Genomic DNA, 15,887 nt, shown 5'->3' with positions numbered 1-15,887 from the left:
TAAAGGGGCTACGTAACATTTTTTTTCTTTCTGCCTCTTTCGAAGTACTGAATTTATGATTTTTTCTTTCTTCCTTTCTTTTTAGGGCTCGGCGATAAATCAATTTTATCAATTAATCGAATTTTTGGTTTTGAAAACTTTATTTTTGGAAAATAAAGTTTTATTAGGGTCACTATAAGAAAACAAAAATAATAAAATTACAAGAATAATATTGTACAAGACTGAAGTAGAAATAATACAAGAAAAAAGTCGTATTACCAAAATGGTCATAAAATTGATTAATTTATTCTGGAATTATTACATTATTCTCATAATATTGAGTTTAATCTGGAAATTTTATGTCTATTATATTTCAACTGTATTCTCAAATATTATGACTTTATTCTTGAAACTTTATTCTTTAAATTTTGACTATCGCTACGACTTTGTTTTTGTAATATTACGAATTAATTCTCGTAGTGTTACAATTTTATTGTATTATTTTGACTTTATTTTTGTACAACTTTACTCTCGAAATATTTACTTTAGTCTTGAAATATAACTACTGTACAATTACAACTTTATTCTTGTATTATTTAAACTTTATTATAATATTGCAGCTTTAATCTCGTAATATTATGAATTTATTCTCAAAATTCTGACATTCTCGTAACTTTATTTTATTTTTAATCTTAATATGGCCCTAATACTCATCACACTTTTTTTAATTAATGTATTTTTGTTACTATTAAAAATAAATTAAGATCGTAAATCGGTTCTCTGACGATAAAAAGTCCAATTTTCTTGTTAATATCGCGCAGCCCTTTCTTCCTGGTTCTCTCTGCGGTTTGGACCCTGATGTGAGGTTCGGTTTGTTTTGCTGACTGCGGTCCGTTCAGTATTTCTGTCCGGGAACACGCGGCGGTTTGGGGAAGTTAATGAGGCCGCTTTCTGAAAGGGCAGGCAGGCTTTACTCAATTACTGTAAGTGCTGCGCCTGGATCCGGTCCCACATGTCCAACAGGCGAGGCGTTCATACGGCTGACGACACAAACTGTCAGATTAACGTCTGAAGGTGGGCCAGAGGATATTTCACAGTAATGTGCTGGATTTTTTATTTTTTAGTTTAGCTGTTCTCCAGGAGAAATCTAATTTAAAAGTTGTACAGTGTCTTTTTTACAATAAATGTTTTTAGTCACAAAGGCGTTTATTTGCCCTTCATCTAAGTCAGTGCTTCTCAATTCCAGGCCTCAGGCCCCCCTGCTCTGCATGTTTTAGATGTGCCTCTATTCCAGAACAGCTGATTCACATGATTGCATGCCCATCAAGTACTGCAGAAGCCTGTTAATCACCCACAGATTCAATCCAGGTGTGTAGCAGAAGGGAAACGCCTAAACCATGCAGGGCAGGGGGGCCTGAGGACCGGAATTGAGAAACACTGATCTAAGTAAATGCTGACGCTTGTTGGAGAGAAGCGGGAGGTGAAAGGAAGGGCAGCTGCAGGTCGATGCGTCCTGTTGGTTCATCGGACCAACTTCCTGCTGGCATCAACAATATTTGGTATTTAATCCCCATTTTCTACGTCCAGAGTCCATAACTTTCCAGATCTGAAGGGGTGAGAATTTATCTGAAAAAATTATCATATGGATTTTGATTTATTGTCATCTCAATAAATTTCATTTAATGTTAAATCAAAAAACAAAGTATTATCAAAAATTTAATTCTTATTATTTTCGCCACTATCAAATATCAGTAAATTTGAGTTAGGTACATTTACAAGAGTAATCTTTTTGGAAAAAACTTTTTGTAGTACTTTTACTACTCTGTACTTTTTAATTTTACTTGAGGAAATGCTTGAAGAAATGTTATTGTATTTTCTAGAACATACATGTATCAGCAGCATATGCCCAGTGTAAAATTTTAATGCAAAAGTCAAAAATGTACCAGTAAAACCTCAGAAATTTTGAGACTAATCTCAAAATTTTATTTTTTTTCCCAAGATTTTCCCAGAACGGCAAATATCTCAACTGATCAAACTCAGGAATTTCCACGTTTTATAGAAAATTTCTGCGATTAGCCTCAAAATTCCAGATTTTTTTTCCAAGTAAAATTTTGATTTTCCAAACTCATAAATTTTCTTGTTTTTTGGCCTTAACACGTGCTGCAAAATGTAAAATTTTATTGCAAAAGTGAAAGTCGAAAATACAAGAGTAAACACTAAAATTCTCTCAAAGAAACTTGGGAATTTTTTACATTTTTATTCTAGCAAATTTTAGACTTATGAAACTGAGGAATTTCCTTGTTTTTCTTTGAAAATTCTGAAATTAATGTAAAACATCCTGACTTTTATTTCCATGCTAAATTTCTACTTTTCAAACTCAGAAATGTTCTTGTTTTTTCTAGAAAATTTCTGAGATTGATTTTAAAATTAGAATTTTTTTTCACCGAATTTTCAAGCAGTTAAACTCAGAAATGTCTTTGCTTTTTCTAGAAATGTTCTGATATTAATTTAAAATGTTGACATTTTTTCCACCAAATGTTCAACAGATCGAACTCAGAAATTTCCAAGTTTTTTTCTAGAAAAATTCAGAAATTAATCTCAATTTCAAATTTTCAACTTATACTGAGAAATTACCTCTTTTTTATATAATTTTTGTGATCAATATTTCTTAGCTTTTTGGCGGACATTTTTTACTCTTCCTTTTTCTCTACTGATATTCAGATTGGCGTACCCTCTCCTCCTCTGGTTGCCATGGTAACTTGGTGCTTTTGTTTTGGTGAATCGGTTCATCCGGGATGTTCTGGCAAAGCCAACCTTTCTGTCAATCATGTTTAGGTGATTGTAGTTTCAGACCCATCAGGGCTCATCTCCCCACGTAGGGAGGGGGTGGGGGAGCACGTAAAGCCCCACGTGCTGCGTCTCTCCACGCTCCTCGCGCGGACTCCTGCTCTCTCTTAGCAGCCGACACACGCGCGTAAAGCCAGACAGGTGCGTTTTTAGGAAACCCCATCCGCGTGTTTTCACCCCGCGCACCGTGGGGACGGTCTCTGCGAAATGCGGGCGTCGCGTTTAAGAGAAGAGGAAAGCCGCTGTGGTGTTCAGCATCAGTCCCGCTGCGCTCCTCTCGGCTCCTGGCGGGTCATCTAACGGCGCAGCTCCGAGGAAATCACTGGGACTATGTGAGCATCATGATCCCTGTGAGATGCCTACTGTTCGCCGCAGTCTGTGCGAGGTACGCCGAGACAGGTAAAAACGTGGATTTATTTTATTTACCCACCATTTTTGCACATGCATCTAATTAAAAACGGAGATAAATGGGCTGTTTGGGGCAGTTTTTCATTTTGGTTTGCCCTCCAAGCAGGTGTGGGGGAATGGGTGAGGTTGCCCTCTGCAGAGGAGGTCGTCCAACCCAAGCGGCTCTTGCAACAGATCCACTCAGAGGAGGAGCTGCTGCACGGTCACCTGGACACCCGGGTCAGAAACCTGCCAGATGGCATTCAGCAGGTCAGCTTTAGACTCATATATGTTTTAACACCCCCACTTTTCATGCAGTTTTGCTCAAAAGCAGTACAACCAGTCTGAATGTGCAGTGAAACTGATGTGAGTGCATACATCTATGTAAACAAAAAATAATTTGTGGTTTTGAGCGCACATTCCTGGTATGGAACAACTATTGTGCCAAAAGTGCATGAAATTGGATCTGTTTTTCACATGCAAAGAACGTTAAGACACAAACAACTGTGTTCACAAATGAACCACACCATTATTTTTATTTAATCAGCGCATTTTGTTGATGAAAACACAACCAAGAAATCAATGTTCTCCAGGAAGTGGCAGAAATTGCAAAACAAAACTGCAGGATTAAAAAAAAGACATAAGCGAACATGCTACACTTGAATTTTGTAGGGTAATATTAGGGTTGCATCGATATAAAAATTTGGATCGATATCCAATATTAATATAGACGTTTTGGACAATATTATATATATTTCTCTACTTTTTTGACATTTTTACAAAAAGGCAACAAGTTGGAAATAAATATTGGTTGTTAATACTGGCCCAGTTTTGTTTATGGTTTATTTACTGATATCGCTCTATATTGATATTGATGCCAATATATCCGATATATCGTGCATCCATACCAATAATATGTAGTTAAGCATACAAATATCCTTACTTTGTGCACTTCAGGTAACAGAAAAGAAGATGTGTATGTTTCCTTCTGATGTTGAAATTTAATGAAAATTAAAATAAAAACATAATTTTCAACTAAATAACAACAAAAAACAATATTTTAACTTACCACTGGTGTGATTCTGTCATGGAATATTAATTTATTTCATGAAAAAAAAACATATTGCAGACATTAGTTTATTCTTTGCCATGTTAAACCAGTTATTCAGATGTTCCATAAATACATAGAAAGAATTAAAAATGCTCTTTTTCTGTGTTTTTACAAATAAAACATAGAAGTTTTTGTTTGGCATAATTGGTCTAATTATGACTCTGCAAGTAAGAACAGTGGAATTTGCTAATTGTTCCCAGGATTGATCACATATTCCTGTCTGTTTTATTCCCTGAAACAGTAAAAGACAATTTTCACTAATATATATTTTACGACTCTTTGTGTGCTACATGCTTAGTGAGATGCATATAATCAAAAGTACTTATGGTTTTATACCAAATGTGTGAACATCAAATCCAGCGCAGACTTCCTGGAAAAACAGTAAAAACTGCCTATAATTTTTCACTGAATCACAAATTGAGACTCAGATCCCCAACTTGGCTTCATCAGCCGCATGTTGTCTGCAGCAGTAATGAATTTACTCTGCGCAAGCCACAGAGGCCGGCCATCTCCATTAAAGGGGCACAAAATAAACCTTAGCAAAGTCACAGAAAACTTTTTCTTTTCCGCCTGTGGTGTGCCATGCTGCTCTCAGAAAAAGTTACCACTGTTTTCTACTTACACAAATAATAAGGATGCAACAAGTTGTCAATTAATGAGTTAATCTAAAGTTGATTCAATAGACTAACAATTAGCTGCTGTCTTAAAAACCTGAGTTTTTAGATCTTAACATAAAGGGCAATTTTTTTCATAATATGCTAAAAAACAATTTCTGAATTATTTTGTGTCATCTGTATTAAATACTGGAAGGAATGTTAAAACGTCACTCCATAAGTGCATTTACGTCCGCAAAATCAACCGTGTTAAATTGAATCACGTCTTCCCCTGCCCCCATCACGTTGAAATTTTTCTGTTATGCCCTCTGCCTTTTCTCATCACATTGCAGCAAATCAGTTATTTCTGGTCAAGAATCTCGGCTGAATGAGCGATACGAAGGCGATAACTTAAGGAGCTTCTCCAGTGATTATATTTTGCAACCGTTTCTCTTTCTGTTTCGGGATAACCGCCATCTTGTTTCCAACTGGCTCCTGTAAAGATGACCGGTGGTGCCCTCTGCTGCATGGCGGCCAAACTGCAACACTGAACGAAGGTCTCTAAAACAAACGTTATAGAAACTAATTTTAAAATAAAGAAACATTAATCAACAATTAATCATAAGTTGTTTAACTATTTGCATCCCTAACAAATAACACATGTAAAGAACAATCTACTGCGATGGTGCATTAGGTTCATTGTAGGAAGAAAAAAATTAATACATTTCTGCCAAAAACTCGGAAATTTTGAGATCAATCTCAGAAATATTCTAGAGAGTCTGGAAATTTCTGAGCTTCAAAACTTGGAAACTTTTAACTTTGAAGTTCAGAAAATTAAAAAAAAAAAAATTCTAGAAAATTTCAGAGTTTTTTTTCTTACAAATTTTCATCTTTTCAGACTTCCAGTTTCTTTCTGGAAAACTTTAATTTAAAGTTTAAAGTTTAATCTCAAAATTTCAGAGTTTTCTTTAGCAGAAATTCACAAATTTTTCTTCTATCTTCAGTGACCCTGTACGCTGTTGCAGCCTAATATGCTGCTTTGTAAACTGCAATGAAAAGCGACACTCTGTTTTGGTTCTCTCTCTCTCTCTCTCTCTCTCTTTCCAACCACACCTCCTGCATGAGAAAAAAGAAAAACTCAGCCCACCTCCACTTCAATCTCTTGCTACTTTCCACCCTGTCAGATTATATTTCACACCTCTACCTGTTGTCTCCTGTTACCTTTCCTTTCCCCACTGTCGGCGTCGCAGGTCTGACCTTGAGCTGCCCTCTGCAGTCAGCATGTTGTCTCATGACTTTGTTGATGAAACTAAAGAACACCTCACATGTGAATTTAAATGAAGGTGCCAAGTAGTAAAACATTTTTGACTCTGTTTTTGTTTTAGTTTTCATGCGAAGTCTCAAAAGTTGGGGAATTTGATTGAAGAATCTGGATAAGTTTGTATATTTCTTAATACATCCATGATGCTTTTTTCTGCTTTGGATTCATTGTAAATTTAGTGATCAATTATTCTGACCATTAATCAGTTTAAATAAAACTGTCACATTCTACAGATACTCACTGCATGTATGCTGTCCTGACAGCGTAGGGCTATCTGATAGAACACCGGTGGAAACGCGGTCTCTCCGAAACAGAGTCGAGCCGGGCCGAGCCGGGTTGTTGAAGTAGAACCGGTGGAAAAGGGGCATTAGTGATTAATCGGTTACTAAATTAGTTGACGATTATTTCAATAATCGATTAATCTCTATTAAACCTATTAATCATTTCAGCCCTACTTGGCATTAATGATAATACTCCTCCCAACTCAACATTTACACTCCCATGGGAAAATGGATGCAAGCAGATATGCAATTATACCACTGTACATCTTTGAAAAGCAGAAGTAGAGCCTCCTGTACAACCAATAAGAATGCAGCAAGTCAACAACAATACGCATCTCTTTGGCAGCAGCCATTGGACAACCATACAGTGGTAAAACCAGCTGACCAAACATGCTGGAGCTAGTTTGGGTTGCTAGGCGACGGGCTGGGCTTTGCTGGGGTTGCTAGGTAACAGGTGGTTGGCTAGCTGCTGTTCTGAAGCAGAGTTTTTATCTGGAAAGAGAGCGATCGCTGTTGGACATCTTTCCTCATCAGTGTTTGTTGTGAATCCTCAAAAAAAATCAGATTTTATCCATTTCCTTCACTCCTCCACACTGTCACTTTTTTTTCTCACATCCCTAGTCACCTTTTTTTTTCTTTCTTTTGAAAGCGTGAAATATTTGACAAATTGGTGAGTTGTTGGAGTGAGTTTTTACTTGGGATCAATGCCGTCCTGAGATTCATGGTTTTGAATTTTAAAGGTTTCTGGTCTGCTGCACATAACAGGAATAATTCTTACTTTTTACAAATTCTCCACATTTTTGTGAATATCTTTTAATTCATCCTAGCTCCTCTCTGTCCTGTACATACATACTGTACATAAATTGTCTTTTTTGATTTATAAGACACTCTGGTAGCCATTTGTAAGATTTTGTGGATCGTAGCATAAACAAAAACAGTAATTTATTCAAACTATTCCAACAACATTGCCCATAAACAGTAATAATAAACTAAATTTAAAGATATTCCAAAAATCCCCATTTACATTGAGGTAAATATTTATTTCTCCAAAATAGTGACATTTATTTAGTAGAATAAGTGTTGCATATTTATTTACCTCTTTAACAAACACACCATCCCTACTGTGAGGCACGGTGGTGGCAGCATAATGCTGTAGGTCCAGGAAGGTAAAAATTAATATTAACACTAAACACTAAATTTTCTTTATTTTGAAGAAATTTTTATTAATTTATTTACATAGCAACAATTCACAAAACCAAAAATGCAAATTGTTTAGTCTAAAAAGCCAAATTTTGTTGTTCTTGATTGATTTTTAAAAGCAAAATAAAAAAAGTTTAAAACATACAAGAGAGTGAATATTTTGTTAATAGGTAATGTATATAAGTATGTATGCAAAATAAATACACAAAGTTTTCACACTCCTTTATGTTTGAGGGTCATTTGTGTGAATTTTGTCCCACAATGCAGAGCAAAAAATGTCGTGATAAAATAACTCCAGCTGTTCTACTTATTCCAGTCCTGGTTCTCCTACAGTCAGGAAATAATTACTCAATTCCCCGGTGACGGAGGAATATCGCTCTAATTTTAATGTTTCTGATGAACAGAGAGAAACAGAAAATTACTGAAGAGTAAAAAAAACATTTTACAGTTTAAAACTAAATCATCTCAATCAAGTTAACCACTGAAATTCATTAAACTGAACATAAAAAAAATAGCTTGTGATTTTTATTACACTTCAGACTGTTGCTTTACCAAAAGAAAAACACACAATTTCTCTTTTTTGGTCAGAGGCTGAACAAAATCATGTCAAAAACTATTAACCTGTAAGAGAGCAAACCTGCAAAAATCAAATATTTTTCTTCCAGACGCCACAGATTGTCATCGAGTTCAACAATATTTTGTTTATAAAGCATCAGCTAAAACCGAAACCAGATATCCAAAGAAATCATAGTTCTTCCTTTAACATTTTATCTAGAACTGCTAGCAATAATTTTTTATTAAAATATATATTTTTATTCTTGTGCTTCAATAAACAGAGTAGTTTAGTTCATTTTTGGATCCATGAAATAATATTTCTGGATTTACTTTGATGCTATAGAAGCACTCATTGTTTTTTTTAATGAATTAATTATGTTAAATTTAATTAATAACCACTTAAAAATTCATTTAACTTTTAAATTATATCAGGTGTGGCCTGTGGGCCATTTGTGACCCTTAAAATGAATTTGTTCGGCCGCTGCCCGCCGGCTAACAATGGTAAAAAATTAGGTCAACAATTAATGACCCAAAAAGTCTTGAAAAAGTCTGAAGCCTTTTTGTGTTGTGAATCTTTAATGATGTAAAAATTTAATAAAATTTTGCTTATTGTTGAGCAGTTAAAACTAAAATAAATAAATACATAAAATAGAAAGCTTTTATTTCGATACAAAAAGTGTACCATACCATTTAGGAAAAAAAATAACAAAACTAACAATAGACAAACTTTTGCATTTTTAATTTAATTAATTTTAAGTTTAAAAAATAGTTAAAATTTACAAATTTACTGAATTAAATCAAATGTATTAATTAATTTTTTTATTTTTACTGAATTAAATCAAGCGTATTAATTATTTTTTTTATTTTTACTGAATTAAATCAAACGTTTTAATTATTTATTTATTTATTTTTTACTGAATTAAACGTTTAAATGAATTTTTCTTGATTTTTCCCGTTTATTGTTATTTTCTCTCCTAGCCCATCCATTTGGCCCAGAGCAGTTTCCTGGTGGAGGCATTTGGCACATCCTTCACCCTTGACCTGGAGCTGAACCAGTAAGTAAACTGGGCCTGTGACCCATCTGATCGTATCCTTACAGCCGTCTCTTACAGATTTGTTGTTTTTCTGCTTTACACTCCCCCACACTCTGTACATCCTCTGTTTCTGGAGCTGCAGGCGACACAACACTTCTAATGTCATAAATAAAAGCTTATAAGAGGTTTTTAAATCTATTAGAATAAACACCAGACTAAAAAACGCCCAGAATAATCATTAAATTTAACTGAGTAACGACAGCAGTGTTTTATAACCGTTTAATTTACCTTTACTTTACAGCAACCTCCTGTCTACAGACTACGTGGAGCGTCACTTTGACAACGGGGAGCTGTCACAAAATACGGTAAGGTTATATAAATATGTGTATTATGGAACTATGTGTTACCATGTGGCGTCTATAAAATGACAAACTACTTAAATTACTTATTTTTTAGGTAGCTGTATGACTGTGTCTGCATGACATGGTGTTCATAGTGCCACAGACAGAAACACTGCTCTTAAAAACATTCCCATTTGAAATGGGTTTCTTCAGGACGACACTTAGAAGTGGCATAATTTAACGCCTTGAAATTGGGCCTCTGTCTCTTTAAGAACTCCTGCTCTTTACGAAACTCCGCCTTCAGGAAGTCATCGCAACATGGCTGCTGGAACAACCTTTAACAACCTCTTTACCAGCGTTTCACAGAGAAGTAGCTTGTAAAGTTAAATTTGTAAACTGCAGCTCTGAGGAGGAGCTGCGTCTAGAAGGCGGGGCTAAGTCCATCCAGGCGTTTTCAATGGTTGCTGTGGAGATTAAATAACTTCTCAAACATGCATGAATGAATCAAAGCAACACTCCAGGTTTGTTTTTGATGAGGGAATAACATTACAACATGAAGTAAAGCATAAAAACGTTGATTTTAATCGATACTGCCCCTTTAAATCGATGACATCCTGGAGGCCTGTTGTTGGCACTCAGCCTGCAGCGTTTTCACCACTAATGGCTTCGTGTTTTCCTCTGTTTTTTTCATCTCTAAATCAACACCGTGACATCATATCTGCTGTATCTGTACTTGAAAAATGGCTCTTAGTTGCTCAGATTGCAAGTGGAAGATATTAAGCTACAATCTGGTATCGACTTTTGCACCTGGTTTCTTGTCAGCTTTATTTATCACAACCATTATTTGTTTATTGCTCTTCCTGTCAATTTTAGGTTGAGTTTTAGAGTCCAGGCTTATGAAAATGAGAGCATATCAAAGGATTAGTAATTTCAAATACTAGAGAAGCTGATTAACTTAAAGAAAATGAAACATGCATCATACAAGTAATTTAGTTATAGTTATTTAAAGGAGTTACTAGACATGCTGAAAATTGTGGCATTGGATTTCTGCAAAAATATAAAATCTTACCAAGTATCTTTGGTCTAGTTTCTAGTGAAATAAGGCAAAACAAACTTACAAGTAAGTTTTCAGCAGGAAATTATAGCTAATATTGTTTATAAAGTATTTGTTCCACATCATGTAATAAGTGAAATAATCTGACAGTGCTTTTTAAAATAAGGAATTATTTATCTAAAACAAACTTCTATTTAATGCTGAAAAGCTACTTGTAAGTTAGTTTCGTCTTATTTTAAGTATAGAAAGATATTTTCACTAGAAACTAGACCAAAAATCCTTGTATAATACTCTGTTGTTTATTTGGAAAGCCACCATTGTTCTTTATGCCTTAATTATCCAAATTTTGCAACAAAAGCAGCTCATATGCAACATGTAGACTAAAAAATTAGATAAAAATCCTTTATTTCTGCAGGTGACAGGGGAGTTTTTATTGCACTCAAGGCCAAAAACAATTAAATTATTAAATGCTTTTGCATTTCTGAAGTAGCTGGATGCTTTTCTTTTAAGCTTGAACTCATGTGGCGTTTTATTTTCTCCAGCCTTAAGAAATGGCATTGAATAGCAGCTTTTTGGTACAGTTTCAGAGGCACTTATGAGTCTGGCTCTGTCTGCCTTTATCCATGCATCAGATTAAAATAAATCCCATTATTTATTCCCATCAGAGATTTTCAGCTTTCTCTACGAGCGTCTCATTTATGCCTTGTCCTCTGCTGTATTTTAATCTCCAGTCTTGTTTTCTCGCTCGTCTCTCTGTCGCCCTTTTCTGCTGAAAGAGCCACCTGACCAATCAGTGAGCGGTTGCCATGGCAGCCAGCAGTCAGGAGCAGAACCACTCTGGGTCTATTTTGTTTCAATCATCCGTCACCCAGAGTTGTTGTTTTTTTTTTTCCAGGGGGAAGAAAAGTCTTAATTTATTTATTTTTTCTGTTTGTATTCGGGTGTTTGGACCAAAATTGCAACGTTTGTTACATTTTCAGCTGCTGCGGTTTGCTTTCACACTGCACTTTGTCAAATGAACCAAAGTATAAAGACAACCTGTTCCCCTCCTCGCCTGTGGTGGCGCTGCACCAAGAACCGCTGAAGGAAACAACACTCTAAGAAAGACTTCTTTCTTCATGAAATGTAAACAAAAATGGAGCATAGTCATATTTTAGTGGTTGTAGGATCTTCGCTTTGTGTTTGGTAAAAGATGGAACCATTTCTTTCTTGGGTTTGTTTCGGTTGTATTTACCCAGAATGCCATGCACTCTAGTCCACTTCCTGCTTTAGGAGCTGTCTCCAGTCCGCTTGGCATTCACATTTGCATTTGAACCGCACCAGCGTTCACTTTTATTAAACCGAGACTTTTTAGGCGGACCAGAGTTTGTCTTTTTTGTCCGGATCAGAGGTCGATTGCGCATTCACATTTCCCCAAACGAACCGAACTTTCTAGACATATTAACTAGAGTTCAATTAACACAAACTTAACCTGACCAGTGGAAATTTGAGCAATACCCAAAACCCAACAGACATTTTCTTAAATGAATGAATGTTACTTCAAATCAGATAAAACTGGAACATTATGGAAATGTTACAATCCCTCCTGATTGCAGTGGTTGTTTTCTTTCTTAGGATACAGACCTGAAGTTACAGGTAGTTTTTGCTTTTTAAGTCGTTTCTTTTTCTTCTAAAGCTTCATCTGTCTGTTGTAACCATTCGTCTGGTCCTCTGAGAGCATTAATGCTGAGTGCAGGCTTTCAGTGCACTCTAACTTCTCTAATTCTGTTAGTTGTCAGCTTCAATCCTCTTATTTCTGAAGGTTATAACTCTGTTGCCGTCCCTTTCTGAGTTCAAGCTATTTCATCACTCTCTTCAAATGTTGTTCTGCTCGTGTTGATGATATTTTACCTTTTATGCATAATTTTGTATGCATGGGGCTTATTTACATGAGTGAGTGGCCATTATTTGTAGTGCACACATAACCTTTGTGAAAAGCCCTTTAAGTTCTTCAGTCAGTGTGTGTCTGCTGTGTCAGGCAATTTGATTTCCTCCATTTAGCCTCGTAATCCTACCTTTTATTTATTTATTATCCTGCCCTGTGCTAAGTGCTATGAGGTCTCTCTCTGTCTTGTATGACTAATGAAAGTATTTTCTTTCCTCCGAGAAGTAGTGGTGCGTCTATGTCTGAAGGTTTAAGAAAATAAAAGTACTGAGATCCACATATGCTTACAGTTTAGGCTGAAAATGTAGGATGAGGCTTTGGTTGGTTTTAAAAAGTTACAGTAAAGTCCTTTTTATTTTGTTTTTCACTGTGTAGTGGAGTGTCGACCTGCAAATAACAATATAATGTCAGACTTTAAATATAAATCTGATATTTTAAATGCTGAAGTCAGTCAGATTTTCTCAAATAGGTTGAAATGCAAGTGAAAATAATTTGAATTTGTGGACAAGTCTTCATTAAATCGGTTGACCAGCCGCTCTATTTGTTGGATCTGTTCAGTTGCTTGTAGCTCTTTGAAGGTTGTTGGTGCCAGACAGACTGGTCTGACTATTTCAGGAACTGGTGATCTGCTGGGATTTTCACACACAACCATCTCTCAGGTTTGCAGAGAGTGGTGCGAAAAACGGAGAGCGTGAGCAGCTGTTGTACGCAGGGAAATGTCTTGTTGATGGTCATAGGAGAATGGAGGTTACCAGTTTACAAAGTGATAATAAAAGCCAACAGAAGCCAAAATAATCACTTTTTGCAACCAAGACATGTGAAATATCATTTCTAAATGCAGAGCAGGGTGAACCTTAAAGCAGCTAAGTGCCACTCCTGTCAGCTTGAAGCAAAAACTGGAACTACAATTTACAAAAACTTACAAACATTTTAAAATGAAACACGAGAAAGTTGTTGCTTGGTCCAACAATTCTTAATTTCAGCTACAGGCGACCTACCAATGATTCAGTCTTCTAGCGATGGTGTAATTTGGAGTAGGATTGAATCTCTGAACTGTTCAAAATATGTTCATTGCATTTTTTGAACAAAGTCAGTCTGCTTATTTTGAGCTCCTTTCAGAATGAGCTGTTTTAAGGCGTCTTGTCACTTTAAATCCAGATAATCCCGTACTGGCCACGCCTCCCACTTGGCATTGAAAAAGCTACAAAGAAATGCCCAATTATGCAACCATACATCTTTGAAAAGCAGAAGTAGAGCCTCCTGCACAACCAACAAGACTGCAGCAAATGGTTTCACTTATCTTTTCCAGCAGCCATTGTACAGTGAATACAGTGGTGAAACCAGATGAAGAAATGTGATTATTTATATTAAGCTTTTCTAAAACGTAATTTAAATAATCAGAAACTTATGGAAGCCCAAACTCTTCTCAGTAAGTTAAACTTTACCTCATAAGCAGACACCTTTGTTATAATTTTTTTAATGTTATTTTTTTAAACAGACCCTTGTAACAGATTGTGTTTTTGCACATTTGTTAAGAAAATAGTGTTTGTATAAACTAAAATGTACACTATTTTGTCTCACCCATTTATGTATAAATGTATTTAACTTTTTTTTTTTTAACTTTAGCTATGTTACTTTGTGGATTTGCAAAACGTTAACGCTAATATTGCCAATGTTTGGAGTTATTTTATATGATTTATGGATAAGTATTCCTTTATTGTTTTTTCTTTAATGTAAAATAACATTACTCATTGTGTTAAAAATGTTATTTGTTCAAAATAAAGTACATTTAAAACAATGTTGTGGAGCTCCGGTTGGGTTGCTAGGTGACGGGTTGGGTTCCACTGGGGTTGCTAGGCAACGGCGCAGCGCCAGTTGAATGTGACGTTACATTCCGGAAGTTTTTAAAACAATTTTTCAGACCCCAAAAAACATGAACTTATTGCCAAAACACAACTGAGTGGGTTTTTAAGTCGCTTGTCCTGTTTTTAGAAGCTGTAGAAACCCAAGTGGAAGAATATAAAAACCTGCTAAATGCTAATTTTGTATAACAGGTCCCCTTTATTTCCATATTGTAACCATTTTCTGATGACTGTTTCTGTCAGGAGATGGTAGTAACTGCTACGGTCCCCAGATATCACTCCAACAGAGCCTTTTCGGGATGTGGTTGAACAGAGGAATTGTGTCGTAGCCAAAAGATTTGCCAAAACTGCCTGTTTAGTGTCAACTGGAGTCTGTCCAATGAAGAATAAAGAAAGTTCTGGAAGCAAAAAGCAGGACCAGCCCAAAACTAGCAGCACCTTAGAAAAATATCAGGACAGATTTGCTGCTTTAATTTTTTTATATCATTATCTGAGCTGACTCCGGTGACTTACTGAGGTTCATTACAAACAACTGAAACTGACACATGGAAAGATGAGTGTATACTATTACATTCCCAGTTTCCAAGAATCCACAAACATATGCGAGTGTAATAATATTCCTCCACTTTAAGCTTCTTAAAACTGTAAAAACATGCATGAATTTATTGAGTGGCATCACAGAGCGTCCCTACAGATTGTCGTAATCTGAGCATATCTGCACGCCGAGTGCAGAGACGGCTCTGAAACACTATATTGAAAACATGATCGTCCAGTTGGAGCCCTGCAGGGGATTATGAATAATCAAGTGATAGAATCTGGAGGCGACGGTTTTACCTCTCTCCACTTCAGCCAAACTGAAATGTCAACCCAGACCGTCGCTCACACGGTCGCAGTTTACTGGAAACTTAAATATTAATCAGCCAAAACAGAAATGGTTTCAAGTGAGTGGATATGCTTTTAAATTTTGCTTTTTAGGTCGCATTTTCTTTTAAATATTTTAGATATGCTAAATTAGCTAGCAAACAGGTGAATCTTTCTGCAGAAAAACATGCATCGGTGTGCCTTAGCATTTTAAACAATTTAACTGGTTTCAAGGCTTCGTTTTGACAAAAAAGGCGATTCCTAAAGGGGTTGAAGTAAAACTTGTTAGCAAAAAAACAAATTTACTTTATTTTTAGACTTTTTGTTTAAGCATTAAACGCTACATCTGAGTCTGGTTGCCAAATCCGTTTTTGCCCCTTTTTTGTACCCACATGTTTCCATTTCATCTCAACCTACTTCCATGTTTTCTCCACAAACTAAAACTTAATGTAATTACAAAACACTTCAGTTAATATTTAGCTTTATTGTTTTGTTTTCTGAACATTTTGCATATAAATTTAGCGTATTTCTTCTAAC

At 35.7% G+C, this 15,887-nt stretch overlaps 1 protein-coding gene across 2 annotated transcripts in view; it reads left to right on the top strand.

The window, feature by feature from the left end:
* The first annotated feature begins 102 nt into the window (after positions 1–102).
* The window catches only part of adam11 (ADAM metallopeptidase domain 11), a 34,721-nt gene continuing 18,936 nt past the window's right edge, over positions 103–15,887 (top strand). The window contains exons 1-4 of one of the 2 annotated variants that reach the window (XM_088016449.1): positions 103–3,225; positions 3,341–3,483; positions 9,253–9,329; positions 9,610–9,673. In XM_088016449.1, the coding sequence (XP_087872575.1) occupies positions 3,168–3,225; positions 3,341–3,483; positions 9,253–9,329; positions 9,610–9,673 (342 nt within the window). In that variant the 5' untranslated portion in view covers positions 103–3,167. Of the gene's footprint in view, positions 3,226–3,337; positions 3,484–9,252; positions 9,330–9,609; positions 9,674–15,887 lie in introns of both variants that reach the window. The other variant, XM_088016448.1, reaches the window with a different exon arrangement.

Source organism: Poecilia mexicana, unplaced genomic scaffold (assembly GCF_051168715.1).
Source record: "Poecilia mexicana isolate PSO_F unplaced genomic scaffold, ASM5116871v1 scaffold_19, whole genome shotgun sequence".
NCBI lineage: Eukaryota > Metazoa > Chordata > Actinopteri > Cyprinodontiformes > Poeciliidae > Poecilia > Poecilia mexicana.
This window is presented reverse-complemented; position numbering and strand designations above follow the sequence as displayed.